Consider the following 23,342-nt stretch of genomic DNA (forward strand, 5'->3'; position numbering starts at 1 on the left):
CAAAACCAATATGTTTGAAACTTCCTTTGCCTGAAGCAGGTTAAGGCACACAGTCAATTTACTTTAGGGGAAAAAAGCTCATTAAATAGTTTTTAATATTTTAATATAATTTAAGTAACTGCTTTCACAGTGGGAAAGCTTATTAGGCCCATGTATTTACACCTGCAGAGAGGTAAATGTTTGGGTAATTAGGTGGTTTCCAATACTTCAGCTTTTCAGTGTAGTGGCAGAGTTAATACCATGAATACTGTAGATGGATGCAATGCATTCACTGCAATTGAACATTACTTTTCCACTGGTAGTATTTTGCTTTCATGTGCTCAAGAAAGAGATTTAAGATTTAAGTATTTTTTTTCTTTGTTTTGTCTGTTTTGAAAGTCTCCTTAATGACAAGAACTGGCGAAGGAATGTGAGTGACTGTGTGTGGGTGTTAGCTCTCGGCAGAGGCCTGTGCTTTGGAAAAGCAAGGTCCATGTTCTCACTTCACAGTTGCCATGAAATTCCAAATGTCCATGCTGTGCAGTTTAATGGAAACCATGAAGTTCCTAAATGACCGCAGGTTTATTCCAACGTTAAGCACAAAACAAATCTTTCAAGTCATTGGCTGAGTAGCAGAAAAGGAGGGTCATGTTTTCAGGAAGCTAATCTCCTTTCCATTTTTCGTTCATGGTTTGCATTTCTATGGCATTAGAAACGTGTTTCTACTGAGGTACTGGAACTACTAGCTCACAAGCAAAGGTCCACATTTCCCAGGACTGAAAACGAGATACTTGGAAGCTATTGCTGTATTCATCTCTTACCCTAAGTGCTCAGGCCAGTGCAACAATTGTACCTCCTACAGTAACTAATTGGAAATTAGTTTGGAGAGACTAATGATTTGGACAAGGAGACAAGTCTAAAGCATAAATTTAAGTTTGCCTTGTAGGAGAACATCATGCTTTCATTCACTGCTTGCACCAGATTAACAGAGAAAAGTGAATGCCTATGTTTCATTTTGTTCAGGGTTTGAAGGAGAAAGATAGAAGTCTTTCGTTTTATTTGCAAAATGGCATGTGGGTTTTTGAGGAACTGAATATTTCTGAAAGGCACCAGTGGCTGCCGAGGGCAACTTTGCATCAGGAGACAGCTGTGTGTCAGACATCTATGCGGTCTTTCAAAATGTGTTTCTTCGGTAATGTACAGTGAGTTTTATTCACCAGCTGCATATGTTTGCTTCGTGTTTGCTACATGCCTTTGTTTCTTTTGCCTTCCTCCCACACCTTGTGAAGTGAAATTTTCAGCATATCAAAATAAGAGAAACTTTTCTATATGATTACACGATCTGCTAATTCCATAGTAGAAATAAAAGTATTGGGAGTGCTAGACAGGCTGTTATTTTCAGAACTGGATATTACAGACCAGGACATTTAACCCCGAGAAAAAGTTTTTACAAAATAACAGAGCCAAGGACAAATTTTTACTGGCTTTGTAGAAGAAAAGGAATATTCTCTACAAAGGCAGACAAATTCACTTCTTTCCAGACTCAAGGACTTTTACTCAGGCCAGAAGGTGCTTCCTCCTCCCTTTTGAAGAAGTTATTTCAAGAAAGGGAGCTGGGAAGCTTCTATTATTCCCCGTTAAACTGTGGGTTAAACATAAAGGGAATGTCTGTCTGTTCTGTGACTGTGAATTCACTGAGAAATTTTTGGAGGGGATTAAAGCATAGCTGCGCCTGAATGAGTCTAGCTCAGATACTTAAATGGTGTGCAAATCCAAGGAATCCAGGTTGTCATCCACCCGATATTTTCTTATCATTTTAAATTTAGATCACATAAGGTATACTGTTGTGAATAATGATCTTCTTGTTCTGACACCTGTTTGATTTTGCATTTCTGTGTATTTAAAGCTAAGTATTTAAAGTACTGTTTATAAGAAGAAAATTCAGTGCTGATCTTCATTCATTAGCTTTAATGAATGTGTAGATGATACCTGTGAGTTGTGATTAAATTGATTGGGATAGTAGATGGAAGGATTTTTGTTGTCTTCCAAAGTGTTTTTTTTTTTTTTGTTATTTTGTAACACTACCTCACTGTCCAGTGCACAGGGAGAAAGGACCAGAGAGTAAGACCCAGTGTTTCCAGCAGTCAGCCTGTTTCTCCGCCAGCCTCAGAAACGCGTATATGTGCAGCATGCCCCCAGTCTAGCATGTATAATGCTACATTCACTCATTACAAAAAAAAAGAAAGAAGAAGTTTGTGTTAGCATTTAACTGGATTAGTCTGGAGAATCTAACCATAAAAACACATTTTTTAAACAGTGTAAGTAAGTATTCCCCTCAATAGATGAATTTTTAGGTGTTTGTAAAGGAAAATCCCATATTTACATGTTTGTATTCCCCTCTGGGTGGCAGGGAGACAATGCACAACCCTAGAGAATTCAGTGTCACCTAGCTGGTAAACTTTCATTCAAAGGAGACAGCCATCTCCGACGACTCTTTCTGCTCCTGGTCTCAGCTCCTGGTGCATTGGCTTGGAAGGAAGGTCATGGGAGCACAGGGCTGGGTATCATCTCCACCCTTGGTCCCACAGCAGATTTCTCAGCTGTCAGAGACCACGCAGAGGAGGAAAGGATCCTGTGCAGGCCAAAGAGAGATAATGAGAGTGATAAAGAAGGGTAGCTGTAAACCACAGCAGCCTCCTTTACTTTGTGTCTTTCTGGAATTTGTAAAATCAAATTACTCTCTGCTGTTTTGCTCATACTCTTTTCTCTTGCCTACTCCTCTAATTGTGTATGCTTGCATCCTTTTCACTTGGGAAAAAAAGAACAAGCCTTCTGTGACATTTTTGCTGTAGAGTAACATGTTTTTGTAGAAATACATCTGTTTACCTACTTCCATTGCCTGAATGTTTGCATTTTGTACTTTAAGGATAAAAGTTAATGCAAGAAATGAAAAAAAAACAAAAAACAAAAAAAAACCAACTTCAAGATATATTAGAGTGTATGACTTACACAGATAAAAAGACAGGAATTTCAAGGTTAGGGCATGAAGCATAACACTGTTCTTAACTCATAATTCTATTCCTATAATGTCGACATGATTTAAGGGCATACAGTCAGCAAGTTACATCTTAATGTCTATTTTTATTGGGTTTTACATATTTAAGTCACACTAGTTAATATTTACCCAGCATATATTTATTTATTTATTGTTGTTGTTTTTAAATTACATATAACAGACTTTCGTGGAAGTCTGTGAAAACCTACATTATGTAGTGAAGGCACAGTTTTTCCAGTTAATCTTAGTAAGGACCTATTTTCTACAGAGACTGGGCTCCCTGAAGCAATTTGGCCTGTTGAATAAACTAGTACTTGAAGAAATTTTTAAAATATGGAAGAAGTACCAAGTAGGGTAAAGAACCTCGTTGTCAGCTATGAGGATGATATCATGATGAAAATAATCATTTTTCAAATAACCTTTGTCTTCTTTAGTTTCTATAATGATCCAGTACAATAAAAGACATTTAGAACCATAGTGTGCTTCTTAAGCCATATCCGTCCTATTTTACGAGCATTTTGTTTTCTGTTGACTTGTTGCAGAAACACTACCTTTTGGAAAGGGAAATTTACAAAAAATATAGGCAAGAATACTGTGGTAAACCACCAGCAGTTTCCATGTTATGTTTGGTATTAAGAAAGCAAAGTAATACAATGATGATGTAATGATTCCGTTTCATCGTTTTCAAATGCTGTAATTGTTTCAATTCTTACATTTTTTTTGGAGAGGGATCCCTGGAACGTTTAAAGACACCTTACTTTTAGACACCACACTTCTGAATCTGCGCCTGAACTGAAATTGACCCATAGATCCATGGTTTAGTCAGGAAATGTCACCATAAAGCTGATATTGCAATACTTGCCTCTGTTAAATTTTTATGTTCATCAATATTTTGGGAAACCTTTTGTTCTATCTAGGCATTACAAGTAGTTTGACAAAGAAAGTCCAGAACCACAGTCATGGAATAGTTCACTGATTTTTCAGGTTTTGTTAAGTACCAGTGAGTGTCTCATTTGATCACGGAATGATTGGCTCGTATGGTGACTACAGGCCTATGATCAGGATCCCTGATAGTCTTTCAGGCTCTGTGTGACACCAAGGTTTCTTTCACAGGGTCTTGTAAATCCACGACACTCCTCTGGGAGCCTGAGCATATCCTGCAACTTAACCAGGACTTTGCAAAGCTTTTTGACACTACCAGTCATCTAGTTTCATTTTAATTTGTGCATGTCAAAACATCTCATTGCTTTAGGAATTTCTAGTTGAATTTAGTAACTTACTAAAGTTTACTGTGCTTTAAATAAAAGATTTTTTAGAAGAACATAATCTAATCAGGAGTTCTCAATAAAAGAATTTTAAGGTATCATTCTGAAGCATAAAAGGACCACCGAATTACTGAGAAATCCCTATGTAAAATGATTTTTAATGTTATGTTACAGTTTTCTTGCTATACAAACCAAAAAACTTAAGGAACCTCTCTCCAGGTCTCCTTCTATGTTCCTCATGAAATTTCGATAAAAAACTTGTGTGCCTGCTGAAAGTTTGCAGTGTTGTATGTGGTGTGTTTTTTTTTCTTTTTCCAACTCTGCTTTGCTTTCAGAACATGCATTTGGCATATGTATAGCAAAGGATGAAATTCCATTAGCAATTTTTTAATGGTGATTCACATAAAATATGGTTGGTATGCAGGAAATACTAGTTCCATTTGCCTCACTCACACTACATGTTCAGCCTCCCAGAAAGTGATGATCTAGTACCTGAACTAAAAGCAGTTCTTAGAGGCTGATTGTGCTCTTGAATTTAGTAAGTATAAAAAGTTCTGTTGAAGTAATTATTAGATTTTTATTTAATCTCAGTCTGAAATACAACTGTATATATAAATTGGGCCAAAACCAATAGAGACAGTAACCCTAGCTCACCCACACTCAAGTTGTTTATAACTGATAAGCTTGATTCCTTGCCCAGTTAGTGTAATTTGGATCTTGCATTTACAAAAGACCTACATGTTAGCTGTCAACTGAAATTGAGCCTAAAATATGTTTTTTTTCAGGCCATTCAGATATCAACTGATATTTTATAAGCAACACTGCAAGAAAGCCAACTGCATTCCCCAACCATTGCTGTTATAAAACTACCCTTTAGAACTCTATTGAATATAAACTGCATGAGATATTATATGCAATTTGTGGGAGAAGGAGTAATTCCCTCCTGAAGTTACTTGAATCAAGTTTTACTGGGGATGAATGAACATTAAAATGCTTGGTTTGGATAAGCAAACAAAAGCTTGAAAAATGTTGTGAACCTATAGGGATCCAAAAGTGTCTCTTCCTGGTGTATCTTTCTCTGAGCTGTTTCAAGGGGTGGGGGATCAAACCCTAATGAGGATTTTGACAGGGAGGTCGCAGTCTAGACAACTGCACTGGGTGACCAAGAAAATGCACGCTGCGTTGGCCACTGGTAACAGGGTGGAACCCTTTGTCTTCCTAATACATTGATGGTTTTAATAATAAACATTCCTGTTGAGAACATAAAGCTGACAGCAGTAATAGTTCACCTCTAAGCATAGCATAATTCTGTCATTTTTTGCTTTGTCGTTAGAGGATTTTTTTAAGAGGCCTTTCAGTTTAATACAGTTATTTAGATGAGCTGAGGTACAGGCCTACAGCCTCATGCAAATGCTCACGTTCTTACTCAGCATTACAATCCGTTGTTAAAAACAAACAAACAAACAAAACAAACAAACAAACAAGCAAAACCCTACAACAACAACAGGCAAAAAGTCTGTCTTTCAAATAGGTGCAGATAGGTTGCATTTATTATGCCTGTATCCAGTTTATCTTCCTAGTTCTGTTGTCTCCTAAGAGCTACCTTCAATCTGCTGATTGTTATGGGAGGCTGTCAATTCACAAGATCAGCATCTCCCTTCTCGCTACATGATCTGCAGTTATTTTCTCCACTAAAATGCTTTGTGTATCACTCGTACTTCAAGTCTGAAAAATACTATTTTCCTACTCGAAATCTCAGTGAGATGTTCATCACATTTTTTTCATTGCTGAAAACTACCCATTTTAGCATCAGCAACCTCTGCCAGAGGTGTGCAACTTCCAGGTCCTTATAACTTATAACTTATAACTTCTTTTCACCACTTTTCATAAAGATAAGTTGGTTCTATGTCCTTTCTGTAAATTCCTGTTGTGAGAGGTGTCTGCTTTACACCTCAATCAATATATTTTATTTTTGTTTTCCTTCCTTCATGCTTATGGCTTCTCTTGAGTTTCTGATTTCTACAAGCTGGGTGTCTGCTTCTCTTCATAAAAAAAGCAAGTTTCTTACAGGAAAAATGCTCTTTCAGTGCTTTTTAGAGAGAACTTCATGGTGACCAGTCCCTGTAGATATGCTGGTAAAGCAAATAGGTAACATAATCTATCCAAACTTGCTGTAGTTAAGCAAACAACAGAATCCGAAAAGGCTCTGTAGGTCTTGCCCTTTTGGGTCATGCCTTGCTGAAGTTCTAATAGTTGAAATCCATAAGGCTATGATAAGGCATTCACAACAGCTGTTCTCTTAGTTCCACTGCCCAGACATCTGTACTCAGTCTGTTCCGGCTTTGGTTAAGAAGCCTCTTCATCAAAGGGCACTTGAACATCGTCAGTACTTATTGAGTATTGGCTCTTTGAAGGCACTTTCTGACTTAGTCCACATATTCAATTCAAATACATTTGTGAGAAGTAGTAAGCAAATGAATATTTTCAAGGCATCTGGCTGCAAAGTAACAGTAAGTTCCATGTTTGTTCTCATTTTTAAATAACCTATCAGTAGAATGCTAAAATGTTATTTTCCATTTTTAGTAGTTCGCTTGTTTTGTTAGCTGCATAGATGCATAGTTCTGATCATTATTCCTTAAAATATTGCATATTTGGTAGGAATACAGAGCCAAAAATCATCTTCTCAATATTTTTAATGCAAGAAAGCTGAATCATAAAGGTACTTTAATTGTTTGTAGACCTTTCTCCTTTATGTTGTTAAATGTTGTTATCAGAAATAATTACATTTTCCATCTTTTCAACTTTTAGCTGTATTGCTGATACAGTATATCTTTATTAATTATAAAGTAAACTGAGTGAATTATTTTACTGAATCAGTGTAATTCCTTTTTTCTTTCTTTTTTTTTTTCCTGTTTTCCAAAATGTTTATGTTGATTAGCTCTAGGATTCTGCATTAAAATTAGTCTCTAGGAAAAGATAGATTAACGCACCACTGGCAAAGCTTAGCTTTCCTTGTCCTGTTTAGTAATGGAATTCCTAAATTGTAGTCACACCATTTCTGAGCAAACAGACAAAAAGGAAGGTAGCTAAGCATTTTGCTGTGCGTGAGCAGTTAGAGGGCAAGCAGACACCATGCACCTTGACCACCTATTATGAAGCTTTTTGCTGCAATGTCAAGTGAAAGCGAGTTAATTGGGTGAAGCTGTAGAGCATGTTAGGGGCATGGTAAAGGGTTGCTGTCTGACAGCTGAATGTCAGCAGAAGCTAGTCAAGTGTGGCTGAGAGACAGAGACCTGTCACAAAGTTCATGTGGACTATAGCACAGTTAGGAAGATGAAATGTGGTTCTGTCTCACTTTCTCCCTCATTGCATTCAAGCACCTTAAGATTTCACACTGTATGTGTCAACCCTTGTTCTTTAAGCTGTTTTCTCCTAACAATTCTGCATTCAAATGATTGGACAGAAGATGCTAATGTTTGGCAAAATGAATGTAAATACACCTTTTCTCCTTTTTCTGCTAGAGTGGCAGTATACATGCAACTCAGAAGAAACTTTGAAGGCTTACGTGAGACAGTCACACTGCCTAGGAGTTTAGATGATGACTGAATACATTTCTCAAGAGAATATGAAGCGTGACACTTTAAATTGTTGGATAGGGACTGTTTTCCCTCTAGCACTGACAGAAGAAAAGACTAAGCAGTGAGCAGTGAGGACTATTTCATGAGCCACTTGTGCCTCAGCATGGTGTCACAAGTGTGTTAGTCTCCAGCTGTAGTTATCTTCTCTTCTCGTTGGAAAGAAGCAAAGAGCTGTGGAGGTAACCATCAGAGAGAAATACTTAATAGAGGCAATAGAAACTGCAGGAAATATCACACAGTAGAGAGGCTTACTTGGAAGCAACAGGAGCATCAGTTAAAGGCAACAACAACCTTGCAATACACTGATGCAAAATGTGAAGGGTTTTTACAACCATTTAGTAAGAGCACAGTGTACCTTTCAGTGTTGGTTGCACAGTACAAAATTAACCAATAGCCATTCAGGTTGAGTACTAAGATTAAAAATAAACAGAAGTTGCTTCTATTCTTGAGAAAGTGGAAGGACAGTGGTAGGCAATGTTGGGTAAGAAGTCTGGCTCATGAGGTCATGTTCCTGTACTAAAGAACTTGGAAACTTCAACTGAAGTCAATGAAGACTGAGCATTTCACCATGAAAATAGTGCACTACATAGTTTGTATAGTGCTTTGGTATTATTAGAGTGTAGTGCAGACACCTTGACCTGAAAATGAGAGACGTCCATGTCCATATTCCACTGAATAGAGAGAAAATTCTGAAGGATAGAATTACTATATATGCTGAATGGCAGATTTTTGGCTAAAATGTTTAGAAATCATAACAATTAGCAATGCAAAATCAAATTCCTTGTCTTTAAGCCATCAAAACTTTGAAGATATGGTGGTCTGATGTGATAAGCCATCTAATCCCATGCATTTCTTCAAACATACCAGGTTTAAGTATATTTGAATAGAACAGGGTTTCTTTTAGAAAAAAAAAATACAGTGTTATGAAATCTTTCTTTAATTGCTCTTAATTGAGCCTCTAGAGTGAGATTTCACTGAATGCATTAAATGCTAAAGCATTATAAAAGCAGAAAAAAAATGATTTCCAGAAATTTCAGAATCGTATTTTTTCAATAACTTCTGGAAAGTGAAGGGGGAATTCTTTGAAAATGAAAAATGCCATTGGCTAGCAGCACCCAAGAAAGAAAGTGTGTTGTGTGTTTAACTTGCTGACTTAATGTGTAATGAGTTGGCAGTCCACTGAATTATTCTCTGATAGTAAATTGTTTCCAGAATCCAGGCAGGAGTGCTGACAATTAAAATTTATACTGAATGTTACTATTTTCCTACTTTATGTCAGGGCACAAATTTAGTCTTACTGCCTCAGAATACAGAATTGCAAAATCATTGACATGGGAAGCAAACTTTCTGGTTTTGGCCAGCATACATTCCTCCTTTGAAGAAATTTGTTAAGTAGTGCTGTATTAAACTGACACCACTAGTAATACTTTCCATTTTAAGTAGCAGTTTTTAGCATTTTCATCAGTCTGATGTTTTATTTATTTGACTGAGAGTGAGAAATGACTGTTTGAGCTACTTTTAACAGCAAACGAATGAGCAGCATGCTGAAGTCCATTGGCGTTATGTGGCAAAAGCCAACTATTACCAGTTTTGGGAATAGCAGCCTGAGAAGGAGGTTGTAAATTATTTGAAAATTTTCATCTTTTTACAGGGGAATAGGTTTTCCACATAAGTGCTGAAAAATGGTATCAAAGATGGTTCTTGTTTCTTTAACACTTACTGGAATTCCTATTGCTACAGTGAAATGATGCAACGTACAATGCCAGCATAGATGAAAGAAGCTGGAAAAAGTGTTACTGGCCATTTGATGTGCTGTCTACTGGTATTACTGTGTATATGTATGTTCTAGATTCAGGGTAAGGGGAAGAGATGAGAAGAAATCAGTACCAGAAAGCAGTTGTGGAGATATGTATTGACTGTTTCCTACTTCTCTATTGCTCTCTGCTCTGTGCTTACCCCTTAAATTTCTTTCTGCTCTTGGATGGCTGTGCTGCAGCTTCCTCAGAGATTTTAGAGGTTGCTGGAATTCAGAAGAAACTACAGCTTGCTCCTCCTTCTACACTTCTGTTTGCTGTCAGGCATCCTCACACACCTAGGTATCCTGTAGTCTGGTGATTTCCAATAGATAACTCTTCGGCCTTATAATTCAACAGTCACCTTTAATTTGCCAAGTGATATAACACTGAGCTTACTACTGCATCTGCATCATCACACAGGGAACATCTATAACTGAGTCTTTGTTTTATGTCGCAACTTCAGTGTTATTCTTTCTGCCCTTTTATTTCATCCCTTTCTTGGTAATTTTCTGTTCTAAGTGGCTTCATTACTTCCTTACCTAAGCCAAAGAGGTATATGCAAGCTTGTTTTTCACAATCCACAAGCCTTAATTCGCAAAAAAACCTTACCATTTTTTATTATTCTGATTTTTTATTTAAAATATAATTTATGTCGTAAAAAAGCAGAAGGAAAATTTGTGCTACAGTATTTTGAAACTGTTTAAAGTGACTAAAATTAGCGGTGGGAAATCCCCAAATTGGAAGGAATTATTGTAACATACAAATAATAGAAGGCAATTGAAAAGTTGTGGTATTATAGTGAAAATTGTGGTCCAGTAAAATTATCCTTGCGTTGACTTTGCAGGCTGAAACCATTCTGACTGATTTGTGGCTTCCACTCTGGTTATAGATTTTACTGCTACAATTGAAGATAAACAATATTCTTCCAACAGTGTGTTTCTTCATGTAGTTATCAGTTTGCACCACTGTCAAAATGGATGCACAGTTTTCTAATTCCAAGTGTCTGACTATGCACATTACTTCACAAGTATTGATATATAAAAGCAAAATAGGGTGTCTTTGATCACAACATGATGCTTTTGAATAGGCTGACATCGCAATAAAAACATACATAAGAATATAATAGATGGTGGTATTATAATAATCACTCACAATGTCATACATAATAAAGCAACCCTTTAGAAGTCAGTTTTAACTTTGGTAAAACAGTGCATATATCATGAGACATCCTGTAAACTAGATCCTAAATGTGATCAGAGGTTAGCCACAAAAGAGAACCAGTAAGAAATAGTTGTTTTAGAAATCTTTTTTCCATGTCTAATAGTAAAATATTGCTCGAATTAGCTGTAGTTTAGAAAGCAATTATTTCGTAATATAGACTAATCTTTCTTTTTTTATCTTTTTTTTTTTTTCCCCTTTGGAAAAACAAATTTTATAAAGTTAGGCTATCAAACTTTGAAAAATGACCACAGGACATGACCAATTACTGTATTCCATAAACATTTTGAAAGCATATTTTTGCTAGACCTATAGTGTCCTAAATATTTATTTAGCTGATGAAGTGTAGCAGTCTAGATGAAATCATCTAAATCAGGTAAATAAAAGTGCTATGCTAAAGATTTACCTGAACAGACACTTTATTTAAGATACATAATTCCTCTTTTAAAAATCATCTAAATGCATGTTTATATGATGGATTATCACAACTCTTGTATATTGTTTGAGCTTGTCAGTTTAATACATATTTTAGAAAGGTGTCTAAATACAATAATGTTGAAAGAGCTGTGTTGGGGAAATTTTCACTTTAAAATTTCTTTGTACAGGTATGTGTTCAAACAATGCGTATTGTAACAGTTCTGAGTGTTTTTTCTAGTAACCTATAGAAAGAATATTGTTTTCTTATTCATCGTGAGTGTATATAATGATATTGGATCAAAACAGTTCTTAAGAGTAACAGCCAAGATTTTTTTTTTACATCAATCACATTGTTATTAAATCTGATTTCCATTCTACTCAATGAATAGTATTCTGTTCTGCCTAAGAGGTACAGCACAGGATCTGGATAACTAAAGCAGAGCTTTTTTCCCCCAACAGTGAAGCTTTTACTGTAACATAGTCTATTGACTTGCTGCCAATCATTAAGTTTCATACATTTTTTTTTGCAACTCTCAAAGGAAATCTGATTTTTTTGTCTCCTTACTGGGATTTTGATGCCATATTCCTCAAAAAAAGCCCCAGACCTCACTATATCTGAAAAAGGTATTATGAGGTAGTAATTGTAGCATGTGATGTTTAATCATTCTCATATGCCGATTAACTGAGATGTTGAAAGCAGTACAAACCATCATGTTAACATTTGTCTTCAGCATTTGTTGTCCAGAGTGAAACCTGTTAGTAGGTTATATCTTAGTGATTTCATTCATTTACACAGAGAATTGTTTCTAGAACATCAGTTTTTTTTAACGCGTTTCAATATTTTCTTAATATTTTCTTATGAATGTCTCTTTCTTTAGAGAGAATTTAGGCCAGCTAATTAAAGTGTATAAATAACAAACTGTTAATTGGTGTAACAGGTGGATACTTTCACTGAGATCTTATTTCAGATATGCTGATACAAATGCAGTGAAGCCTGTTTGTGCTTTTGCTCTTTAATGGTTCCCATTCTGCATAGTGTTGAGCACAGTAGGACTGAAAAGGTAGAGTGTTACAGATCAGTACCTGACAGTTCTGCTGGTTATTTCATCCCTGTAACCAGCATAGTTCAGAAAAACTCGAGGCACTACCTCATTTTAACTATGTCCTTGAAGTAGTCATCTAAATTTGCTACCATATGGGTTCTTAATGAACGTGTAGCATAACCCGGCTGTTTACAGTAGCTGCAATATGGCTTGTGGTGAACCAGGAAATCAAAAGAGTCCATATCAAAGGGAACTGTTGAAGTAGGTGTTAGAGGCAACCATTGATTTTTCTTCGGCAATAGTAACAGTGGAAAGGGGAATCTTTCATGAATGTGTCTTTATACCTATGATTGAGTCTGGATTTGTTGAAATATGAATATACACACTCACCACTGCCTCTCTCTGTGTATCTGTGAGTCAGTATATTGGAACCTGTGTGCCTGCATATATATGCATTTCTGCTTCTGTGTATATTTGTGTGTGTGCATGCATGTGCACATATGTGCATATGCATGTACAGTTTCCCTCAATTGCCGAGGGTGGGTGTCTAAAAACTAAAATATAGAGGAGCAGTCTTTCATTATCTTACCTTTTGTCTTTTCCATAGTTATACTTTGCATGTGTGTGAGTTTTTCACATACTTATGGCCTGATTGATTGTTATTTACGCAGCTATGTAGTACTTTGGTTAAAATACCTTGGTAAAGGGCAGAAGAGCAATATGACATCACATTGTTAATTTTTTTTTATTATGAATATTTAAAGGAACACACGTCTGTCTTTAGCACTAAAAAAACTATTAATGTTGATATACTGGTATTATCCATAATTTTTCAAAGTGGAATGCACAATGTTTTGGTTCTGTGAGTTATTTAATGTTGAATTTTAACTGGTCTAACCTTTGTAACTGTTCAACTGAATGTCGAGACTCATTGAAAGATGAATTGTGTTCCCCAGCAATGTACATTCAGTGTATATTCTCTACCATCTTCTAACAGGCTAACATTCAAAGAGTATTTGACTTCAAATTATGATAAAATATATTTAAAAGTAATTTATTACCTTTCATGAATAGCACGGTGTATTTTTCCTAATAACAGTAACAGGGAGACTGTAGTTGAAATTTGTTTACTTGATTAAAAAAACTCACCTAAAAATGATAATGAAGAGGGGTAAATGCTGCCTGTATATATTTTTTTGTGTTTTAAATAACGTAGGCTATAGTTTCATAACTTTTATTAGTGCAGAATATTGTAGGCAATATCCTTTGCTCCTGCTTATTGAAGATTAATATATATATGCAGGTATCATATATTTTACATAAATGGTTGAAACAAGAAACAAACACTTGCAGATACTTCATATATATACATTTGTGAAAGGTATAATGAAATTATTTTTCTTGCTTGTTTAACAGCATGTAGATTCTTTTTGGATTTGCTTTTTATTATTATTTTATTTTACTCCAGGAATCAAGAGGGAGTTCAAACATCACAATGTCTTCAAGCTAGCAATTCAGCCTGACCAGAGTTGAATCCCAGATTTTTTTGGCATTGCAAGCTGAACCTGACACATCCTACAACAGTTTTATGCACAATAGAGCCAATTCTCAGTCTTCAGTCTATTCCTTCAGCCTGAATGTCACATCCAGTCCCAAAAGAACAATGGAAAATGGATTTTCAGGTTCTTTGTATCAATAATCTTTTAGAAGGAAAAAATTGCATTAATGTAAAATGATGCAATTAAAGTGCAATTTTGTTGCTACCTTTGAATTGTAGTTCGGCGTTTGTATTTTTTGACATTAATTTTACGTTTTTATGAAAATGTGCATTCATATGTTCACATTTCTATGCTTCCTGTTCTTTGCATACGGTAACAGTTATTTTTTTAACTTTTATTTATTGCAGTTGCTCATTTCTTATGTAATATATTTTTAAATGTTAAAGAATGACACATTTTGGGTAATTTTCCTCAGTCTTAAAAAAAAATCAATAAGCCATTTTAGTCTCTATCTATCAAAGTTGTTTCATACTTGTCTATTTTAAAGCAGGACTGCAATACTTTAATAGGATTGAGAGAGCTATTTGAAATGTATGCCAATGATTCCTGTCATTTCATGGCAGCCCTGCCATGGTTCACTGAGCCCCCTCTTTTCTCTTGTCAGCTCAACTGAAGACAAGCATTTAGTTGCAAACTTTAAGCAGGTTGTGCAAAACAGAAATGATGTGACTGCTTCTCTTCCTGCACAATAATGTCACTGCTGGTCAATGTGAGAAGGTCAGGTTGCTCCTTGTAAAGCTACATGATACCACTTGCCTATTTGAACAAGTTAAGTTAACTGCTGAATCTGGTCCCTGCAGGCGTTGAAAACTCACCCTTTTATCAAGTCTGCATTTCATAAGAAAGAAGAACAATTGTGCAGGGAGGATTTCTGATGATATGTTTATGTACTTTATAAGGACAGTTCCCAAACCAGTGTTGCAGGTAATATATTTAGTTTAAGCTGAAAGACTTTAAAGTAATGGCTGTCTTGACCTTCAAATAGACTCCTTTTTTGTTGTTGTTGGTAGGACCCAAGAGTGACGCCCATCTTTGATGCTGACAGAATTTAAAGCAAGGCCATTGCCCTGCATTTTCTGCCTTGTAGCACACAAAAGTAAAATTGTATGTCAGGCCGAGATGTCGGGGAGCTGACAAGATGCCCCAGTGACATTTCAGCTGGAAAGAGCAAGTGTCTTGCAACCAAGTGGTCAAATATCAAATAATAGGTCAAGCAGGAAGGAGCTGAGTTCTAACCACAAAGAGGTTTCTGGTAACTTACTTGACAAGCTTTTGGGCGCTTTGTGGCTTGACAAAGTGATGTTCTGTTGGGTATCGCTAGACAGACTGTTCTTTATTGCCTTCAGAAGATCAGACATTGACATTGATTAAACTCTTTAACCCTTAAAGGTTAAATCGTAGCAGTTTCATCATTGTGAATGAAGAACAAAAGAAAATTTGTAATATACCATTTGTTTTCATATTAATCACTGAACTCCCCAGTGCTATTAACTTTTGATGTGCTATGTAGTTTTTGACAAAAAGATTGAATGCAAAATCTATATAATTGATTGTTTCTCATTATGGACCAGTGATACATTAGAAAAATAATATTATGCATTATGGAATTTGTAATTTTTTCTAATATGTCAAAGACAGGATTTGATTTTAGAGTCCTGAATACTGAAATTCCATTTTGTCTGGAAAACAATTTTTGCATAGATAATACACCACTTATGATGACCAAAATCTTCCAAATGCCCTTGTTTTCAGATGCCAGAAAGGCTGATATAAATCTCAGATATACACCCAAAGGACTTTAATCAAAGTTTCAAGTTTTCATGTATTCTCTTCTGCAAGTCTATTGCTCACAGTCATGATATGCATGTGTGTATGTATACTAATATAGGTCTTGCAAAAACAAATAATATATCCTCCAGAACTCTCACATGTAAGAGTTCGCTGATATAGGAAGAACACTCCTTTTCTTTATGCTGATGTATTTAGTCTTGAACACTGAAGACAGAAGTTTTGTTTCCCTACAAAAGTCTTGGCTCACCTCTTTCCTGATAGTGACTGTTCCTGGTAAAAGCACAGTAAGTATTGCATTCTTTTCCCACAAATATAATGTCAAAAATCTTCAATATTTGCATGAAGAATGAAATAATATGTGAGCATTTTTCTCTCTAGTGTGTATAGAACTGTGGATGTGTTTTATTTTAAAAATATAATCTCAAGGTGCTCTACAGTTTGAGAGATAGTGCCTGCTCTTTCCTATATGACCTTAAGCTACTGAAGAAAATTTGCAACATATTTATTTGTCCCTTCCCCATCATTGCCAGTAAATGTGATATTGTGCATGTAGAAACAAAGGAAGGATTTATTTATGAAATCTGTTTTTCTTTCCGAAATCAGTATCTTACTGACACGAAGACTGATCTCCTCAAGTTACTTTAACTGCTCCAAGCATAAAGTTCATATGATTTTACACAGTCCGCAGCTATGGTTAACTGAGTGCAATTAATAGGAACAATCTAGTGAGCTATCATTTCTCACAAGAACTAGCTCATATCAACAGGAGGACATCTACCTAATTCACTCTGTTTAAATATTGACCAACTGCAAGTTACAGACTTCTTAAACCCATCTGATTTGAAGAGACTTTGAAATATGTGTTGTTTGGACGTCAGATGTCTCATTTGTAAAGGGAAGCTCCTCTTTCCCATGTTGGAAAGAAGTTTTTGAGTAGTAAACTGGATTATCGTTAGTCAAATACTCCTATGTTGCTTTTCAGGCACCTGGTAAATTGGAGTTTGTGATAAAGTCCAAATGAATAGAAGAAATCCAGCTGGCAAGATCTCCTGTTAGTAGCCTACAAATGATCCCACCAAAGCATTTTGTTCCCTTTTTTAGGGACACAATGAAAATTGTGTTGCTTGTGTTGAATGTGGCAGCACAGTTTGGTAAGAGTAGCTGCCAAAAGAGCATCATGACTGTTTTATACCATCTGCTCTCTTTGGCTTGCTTCAATAATTGCAAAGCTTCAGACCTTGATCCTTACTTTCAAAGTTCTGCATGGTTTGGGCCCAGAAATTCAGGAGCACTGCTTCCACTTAAGGAACCTCAACTCCATCATTAATATTATTCTGTGAGAACAAGCAAACAGTTTTCCTTAGAAGAAGGCCTGTGTTTGATGGGATTAAAATATTCTCCATTTATTATTATTTTTTGTAATTGGAGAGTCATGAGATAAATAATTGACTGCACATCTGCCTTTTGGTAGGTCTAAGAATAAAATTTGTATTAATTTATTTTCCCAACAAGCAACTCATCTCTAAAAAGAGACTGCAAAGTATATGATTTCCTCCCTTCAGTATGAAGTTCTGCAGTTGTTACTACAACTCTCTGTGTGTGTATTAGGAAAGAATTTGGAACTAACTGCATTATTGCTCTACATGCTGTAAGTGATTAGTACTAGAGCAGTAGCACAGAACGGCTTTTCAGCTCTCACTTACACACACCACACACACACACACTGCTTGAAAGGACTTTGGATCTCTTTACCAAGTTAGTCGAGGACATTTGTGGTTGGAAGGCACCTCTGGAGATCATGTAGTCTCAGAACATGGTTGGCTACAACAGGTTGCTTAAGGTCGTGACCAGCCAGGTTTGCATATCTGCAAGGATGGAGATTTCACAATCTCTCTCAACAACTAGTTCCATTTTAAAATCACCCTCAAAGTACATTTTTTTCCTCCTTATGTTTAAGTGGAATTTCATATGTTTCAGTTTTTGTCCATTGATGCTTGTTCTATCATGGAACACAACAGAGAAGAGTCATCTCCATCTTATTTACTTCACAGGTATTTGTACACACTGATAAGATCCCCCTGAGTCTTTTCTTCCATAGGCTAAAAAAATCACAGCTGCCTCAGCTTCTCATCATATTATGGATCCTCTAGCCCTTTCATCAATCACCTTTGCAGCCCTTCACTGGACTCCGCTATGTCCATGTCTGTCTCATCATGGGGAGCCCAGGACTGGAGCTAACACCCAGGTGTGGCCTCATCAGGGCTGAAGAGAGGGGAAGGATCACCTCCCATAACCTGCTGGCAACACGCCTTTTAATGTAGCCCAAGGAGGCTGTTGGCCTTTGTGGCAAGGGCACATTTCTTTCTCATGGTTAACTTGGAGCCCATGAGGACCTCCAGGTCCTTTTCTGCCAAGCTGCTCCACAGTCACTTGGTCCCCATCTCAACCACTCCTCCCAGTTCTGTGTCAACAGCAAACTCGTAGAGGGTGCACTGCATCCTGTTTGCCAGGTCAGTACAGACCCTGCAGTATGCTGCTAATGACTGGCCTAGAGGTGAACCTGGTGCCACAACACTTTGAGCCCAACGGTACAGACAGATGTGAATCCACCTTGCTGTTCGCTTACCTTGTTCATATTTTATTACGCCATAGTGGGATATTTTGCTGCCTAAAGGCCTCTTGAGAATCTCAAACACCATGAAAGCCCTGTTTTAAATGAAATGCATTATTTTATATAATCGGTGTGTCACTTTGATCATTTGGATAATTTGATCACTTATAGCATATCTGATCATACTGCTGTTATTCGATACCTAAAAGGTTATCAGTGTTTTTAGTGTTACCAAATTGCGCATCGTGTTCAGTGGTATAATTTAGCACCTAAAAACTATTTAAACTCTCTTTAGAAACATTTTTCTCTTGACGTTTTCTTTTGTTGTTTGTTCATTCTTTGGTGAAAAAATACCAAGAAGCCTTTGGCAGTACCACAGTTTGTTACAAATCTTTGTGTGAAGGATAGCTTTCTTCCATTGCTGGTGATAAACACCAAGCTTTCTCACTGTTTTTCTCGCCATTGTTAATTGGCCTTGAAATTTAAACTCACAACGAGGATCTTTCAGGAGATTCTTTCCTATCTTTTCAGATTTCATCTTGCCCAGTATAAAGTTAGTAGATTTTACCTAATTCAGCTTTACTTTAGTTTTCAGAAGATGATATTTTTTGGACAATTTTTTCACATTATGCTCTTTGTATGCCCCAAAATTTACCTCAGTATTTATTCAGAAAGTATTTAAGTGTCTTCTTTCCTCTGTGCTGAATATTCACCTAAACCAGTGGAATTTGAAGTGATCTTAGCATATATTAAAACAAAATTATTTGTCCCCTTTATATATGACGTTTTTAGATTAAAAATTGTATAAATACGTACCCTGGTAGATATCTACCTCTGTTGTGACGTTAATTTTACAGATGTAGACTTGGTTTCCAATTTGGTCTCTGCAAATGGACCTTCCATATCAATGGGAGATGGAAGGTGACATGCTCTTTGTCATGCTAATGTAGATCTGATTGCTGTCATGGGGAGCATCATGTACGGATTTTGTGCAGTTTATATAATTTAATGTATTGTAGTTAGATGCTAATGTTAATGAACAAGCCATTCAGCAACACAGAAGAAACTGAATATTTGTCTGCCATTTCTGATGTCCAGTGACCTGATAAATAAAATTGAACAAGGACAGAGAAAAATATGAAGAACCATCTGAAAACTAAATTGTTTCCAGTGGATACTCAGCAGTAAGTAGGGAAACTCACTGAACAATTTTTCTTCACTTCCTTGTTCACTACTTCTACCTCTGCTTTACTTCCTGTCTCTTCATAACATAACAAACATAACATAACATAACATAACATAACATAACATAACATAACATAACATAACATAACATAACATAACAACATAACATAATCACATAATCATTACTGATATTAGATTGCCTTTTCATGGCTCTACTGTGCCTGATTAAAGCTTCAGAGGCTGCTGGATTTTGTTTTGACTAATTAAATAAAAATAATTAAAAGTAAAGAACATTGGATTACTTTTAAGCACAAGTATTGTGTGCATTACTATATAAGTATCCTTTCTTTTTCTTGATAAGCAGATTTATAACCTCCAAATGCATAACGGCAACAGGACAGGTTGTTCAAAATGAAGGCAGCCGTGGCAATTATGTTTAATACATAAACATATTTGCATTTCTTTTTGCATGGCACATAGCTAACCCATAGCAGCTGCGCTAACTGTTGACTTGTTGATGCCTGAATAGTTCAATTTACAGGAGTGGTCTGGTACTAAAAGTCCTGGTGACAAGCATCATAGACTGTGTACTTGTGAACAATAGTCTTTTAAGTAAGGCTTAAACACTTTTACACTTTTCTGGGAAAATGCCATTAGATGGAAGAATATGGCACGTGCATAGCAGTGACACATTTGTATGAATCAGGCAAAAGTTTTCAGTAGCTCCCAGAGCATGCTATGTTGATTTGCCAGACCATCATGACTCCGTACATAAGGTCTTTCTAATGAGGAGGATTCTGCTGGTGCACACAGGCTTAGACCCAAGGCTATACTTCATTCCATAACATCTTGATGGCATTTGGTATTTTTAATGAATAAAAAATTGTTTTAAATTATTCCAAAATCCTTTGTTCACAAGGTAGTTGTCCAAAAAACAAGGGAATTAGGAACTGAGTATGAAGTGCTTTCCTAGCTCTGTGCCATGTGAAGGTTAATAAAATTTGTTCCCATAAACAATTGCATGGGAGAAATCTTCTTTGCAATATATGTTTGCTGTAAAAGATACATTCTGGTTTCAGGCTTTATTCTCAATTGGCTTACTGATACAAGTTTATGTCAGACATTTGGGTTGGGAAGCTGTATGTATTAAAGCACTGACCTTAACGAGAGTCATGCGGTTAAAATCCTGCACAGTTCTTTTAAAATGTCAGGGGTTAATGTTATTTAAATGCAGTATTTGGTGGTTTAATTGAGTCATGCTTCGTTGTCTTTTACTGCACATTAATGCCAATGAAACACTGATTGTTGACAGAAAGTTCTCTTCAGCAAAGTATACACTGACATATCGTGCCACTATAGAAGAATAGTTCAGAAGGCAGAACAGTCTTGCCCTGCTGGAGCAGGAATCCTATACTGTCTAAATGGTGGCAACTTTCATTATACACTGACAGGAAATGTGAACTAGATTTTTTTTTTCTTTTCTCGTACATGTTTTTAGGCTGCCTCCTGAGACGACTGATAAGACAGAACTGTTGTGTCTTTAGATAAATAAATTCATCTGAAGATTTTTGATGCGTGTGTTACCTAAGTTAGTAAATGTACCTTGGAGAGTGCAAAGCCAACTTCAGAAAGGTTTGTTGTAGGAACACTTTTGGATAGTTTTTGTAAGCTGGCCTGAGGACAAACCAGTGGCTTTTCATCTTGTCTTTGTCTAAGTTTAGAAAAAATAACATCATGTTATATCTCTCTATACTTCTCAATGTTAAGTTTGCATGCCAGTCTAAAACCATCAAGGGGAAATAGACACTGGCATGGTACACAAGGTATAGAAAATACTGTAAATTGTGGAGTCACAATCAAGCAAGAGCTTTTGAAGAGGAGTATGGGAAACAATATTGAGCTTACAAGAGCTTGCATGCACAAGGGTGGTGTAATTTCATACAGTGCTTTTGCATGGTAGAATAACTCTTCCAAAACAGCAGCCCTCACATGGACAACTGTTATAAACTTCTCTATTTCAGCTGAAGTAGTCTCCATGCTGCTTGTCTAGTCCCACAGGGTTTTTGCTATGCTTTTGGGCTCTGTTTTTTTGGGCTCTGTGTTTTCCAGGATTTTTCTTATGACTGCAGGATACCTTTTGGAAGTCATTAGAATTCTGCATCCTGGAAAAGAGTTTACAAATGCATGTGTCATGACTTTTTTTTTTTTTGATTTTTGCAAGCAAATGTCATTTTTCAACTTGATGTCGGCCAGCCTGGTTGAAGCCTGCAACCACGAATAGATCTAGCTTATGTGGAACTTTTGATGTATTGTGTGAACTTACTGGTTCTGATGCTATATTATTAGGTGCCATCAGGACAACACACTTGAGATCCTAAAGGTATAACAGAGTTTGAATCTTATGTGAGTGGAAAAGTTATTAGCTAAGCATTTGAATCTTTTATGAGTGGTAGATCACAAAAAGTTTCCATAGCAAGCTGTAATAGTGCTTGTTGAAGCATCAGCTCATTTAAGTATGTCTTTATGGATTTAAGTAAATATATTTAGCTTCCTTCCTGGTGTCTAAGGTATCAAGTGTTTGGAACCAGATTAGCTCTTTCACAGTAGGAATTACTGGTGGTTTTGCAGACCTATGTTTTCTTCCAGGAGCTACACTAAGCCTGCTGTATATTATGGAGAGCAGTGTAGTTCAGCAGGCAGGGCCTATTGAGCTCTGACCTGCAGAACTCAATTCTTATATCTGCCACTGACTCAAGGGAAAAAAAATAAACTCAAGCCAACCAACCAACCAACCAACCAACAAAACAAAACAAAACAAAACAAAACAAAACAAAACAAAACAAAACAAAAAGGAGTCCTTCCATCTTCCAAAAATTTAAAACTGGGCAGCAAAGAACACTGACCAATACAGAGGGGGGAAGTCATAAAGAGACTTGCAGTAACCTTGTGTAGCTAAGTCTAATTATACATGCAATTTGTTTGTATATGAACATTTCATCTGGGTGTTGGCTTTTTGAACATGTTAATAAAGCATTATACTTTATTTTACTTAATGTATTCTTAATCACTTTGTGGTTTATGTGCTGCTATGTATTGTACACATTGTACTGAACTTCCTATTTTACCCAGAAGCAAGCAAGTAGAACCAAGAGGCTTGGTGAACTCTTGAGCCTCTAAGGCAGAACATGTTAAATTATTAGTAGGAGAGAACGGGAAACTCAATGATTACCAGTAAGCTAAGAAGTTTTCTTTGGCATTGTAGATAAACCCATTTTTGAAGGACTGAGCAAAATATCATATTCTTAGGCTAACTGCAAAGCAGTTCTAGTCAGTTCATCAAAAAGCTCCAAGGAGGAAGGCACAAAAAATAAACAACTGGAAAAAACCTGTGGTAATATTTTTCTAATAGACATCCTAATTTAGGGAAATAAGATAAAAATGGACACCATTGAGAAACAGCTTTAATTGTGGAAGATCAGAAAGAAAAGAAGACTTGCACATCCTTGATACCTTCTGAGGACACACAACAACTACAAGTCTATGGGCCCTGATGACATGTATCCCAGGGTTCTGAAGGAATTGGCTGATGTAGTTGCCAAGCCTCTATCCATCATATTTGAAAAGTTCTGGCAGTCAGGCGAAGTCCCCAGTGACTGGAAAAAGGGAAACATCACTCCCATTTTTAAAAAGGGAAGAAAGGAAGACCCGAGGAACTACAGATCAGTGAGCCTCACCTCTGTGCCTGGCAAGACCATGGAACAGATCCTCCTGGAGGCAATGTTAAG

At 36.4% G+C, this 23,342-nt stretch overlaps 1 protein-coding gene across 9 annotated transcripts in view; it reads left to right on the forward strand.

The window, feature by feature from the left end:
- Positions 1-23,007, forward strand: part of CCDC171 (coiled-coil domain containing 171) — a 178,287-nt gene extending 155,280 nt beyond the window's left edge. For 3 of the 9 annotated variants that reach the window (XM_066987696.1, XM_066987695.1, XM_066987694.1), the window contains one exon: positions 13,880-23,004. In XM_066987696.1, the coding sequence (XP_066843797.1) occupies positions 13,880-13,921 (42 nt within the window). In that variant the 3' untranslated portion in view covers positions 13,922-23,004. Of the gene's footprint in view, positions 1-13,879 lie in introns of all 9 variants that reach the window. The other 6 variants (XM_066987705.1, XM_066987699.1, XM_066987701.1 and 3 more) reach the window with 6 other exon arrangements.
- Positions 23,008-23,342: the final 335 nt, after the last annotated feature.

Source organism: Anser cygnoides, chromosome Z (genome assembly GCF_040182565.1).
Source record: "Anser cygnoides isolate HZ-2024a breed goose chromosome Z, Taihu_goose_T2T_genome, whole genome shotgun sequence".
Lineage (NCBI taxonomy): Eukaryota > Metazoa > Chordata > Aves > Anseriformes > Anatidae > Anser > Anser cygnoides.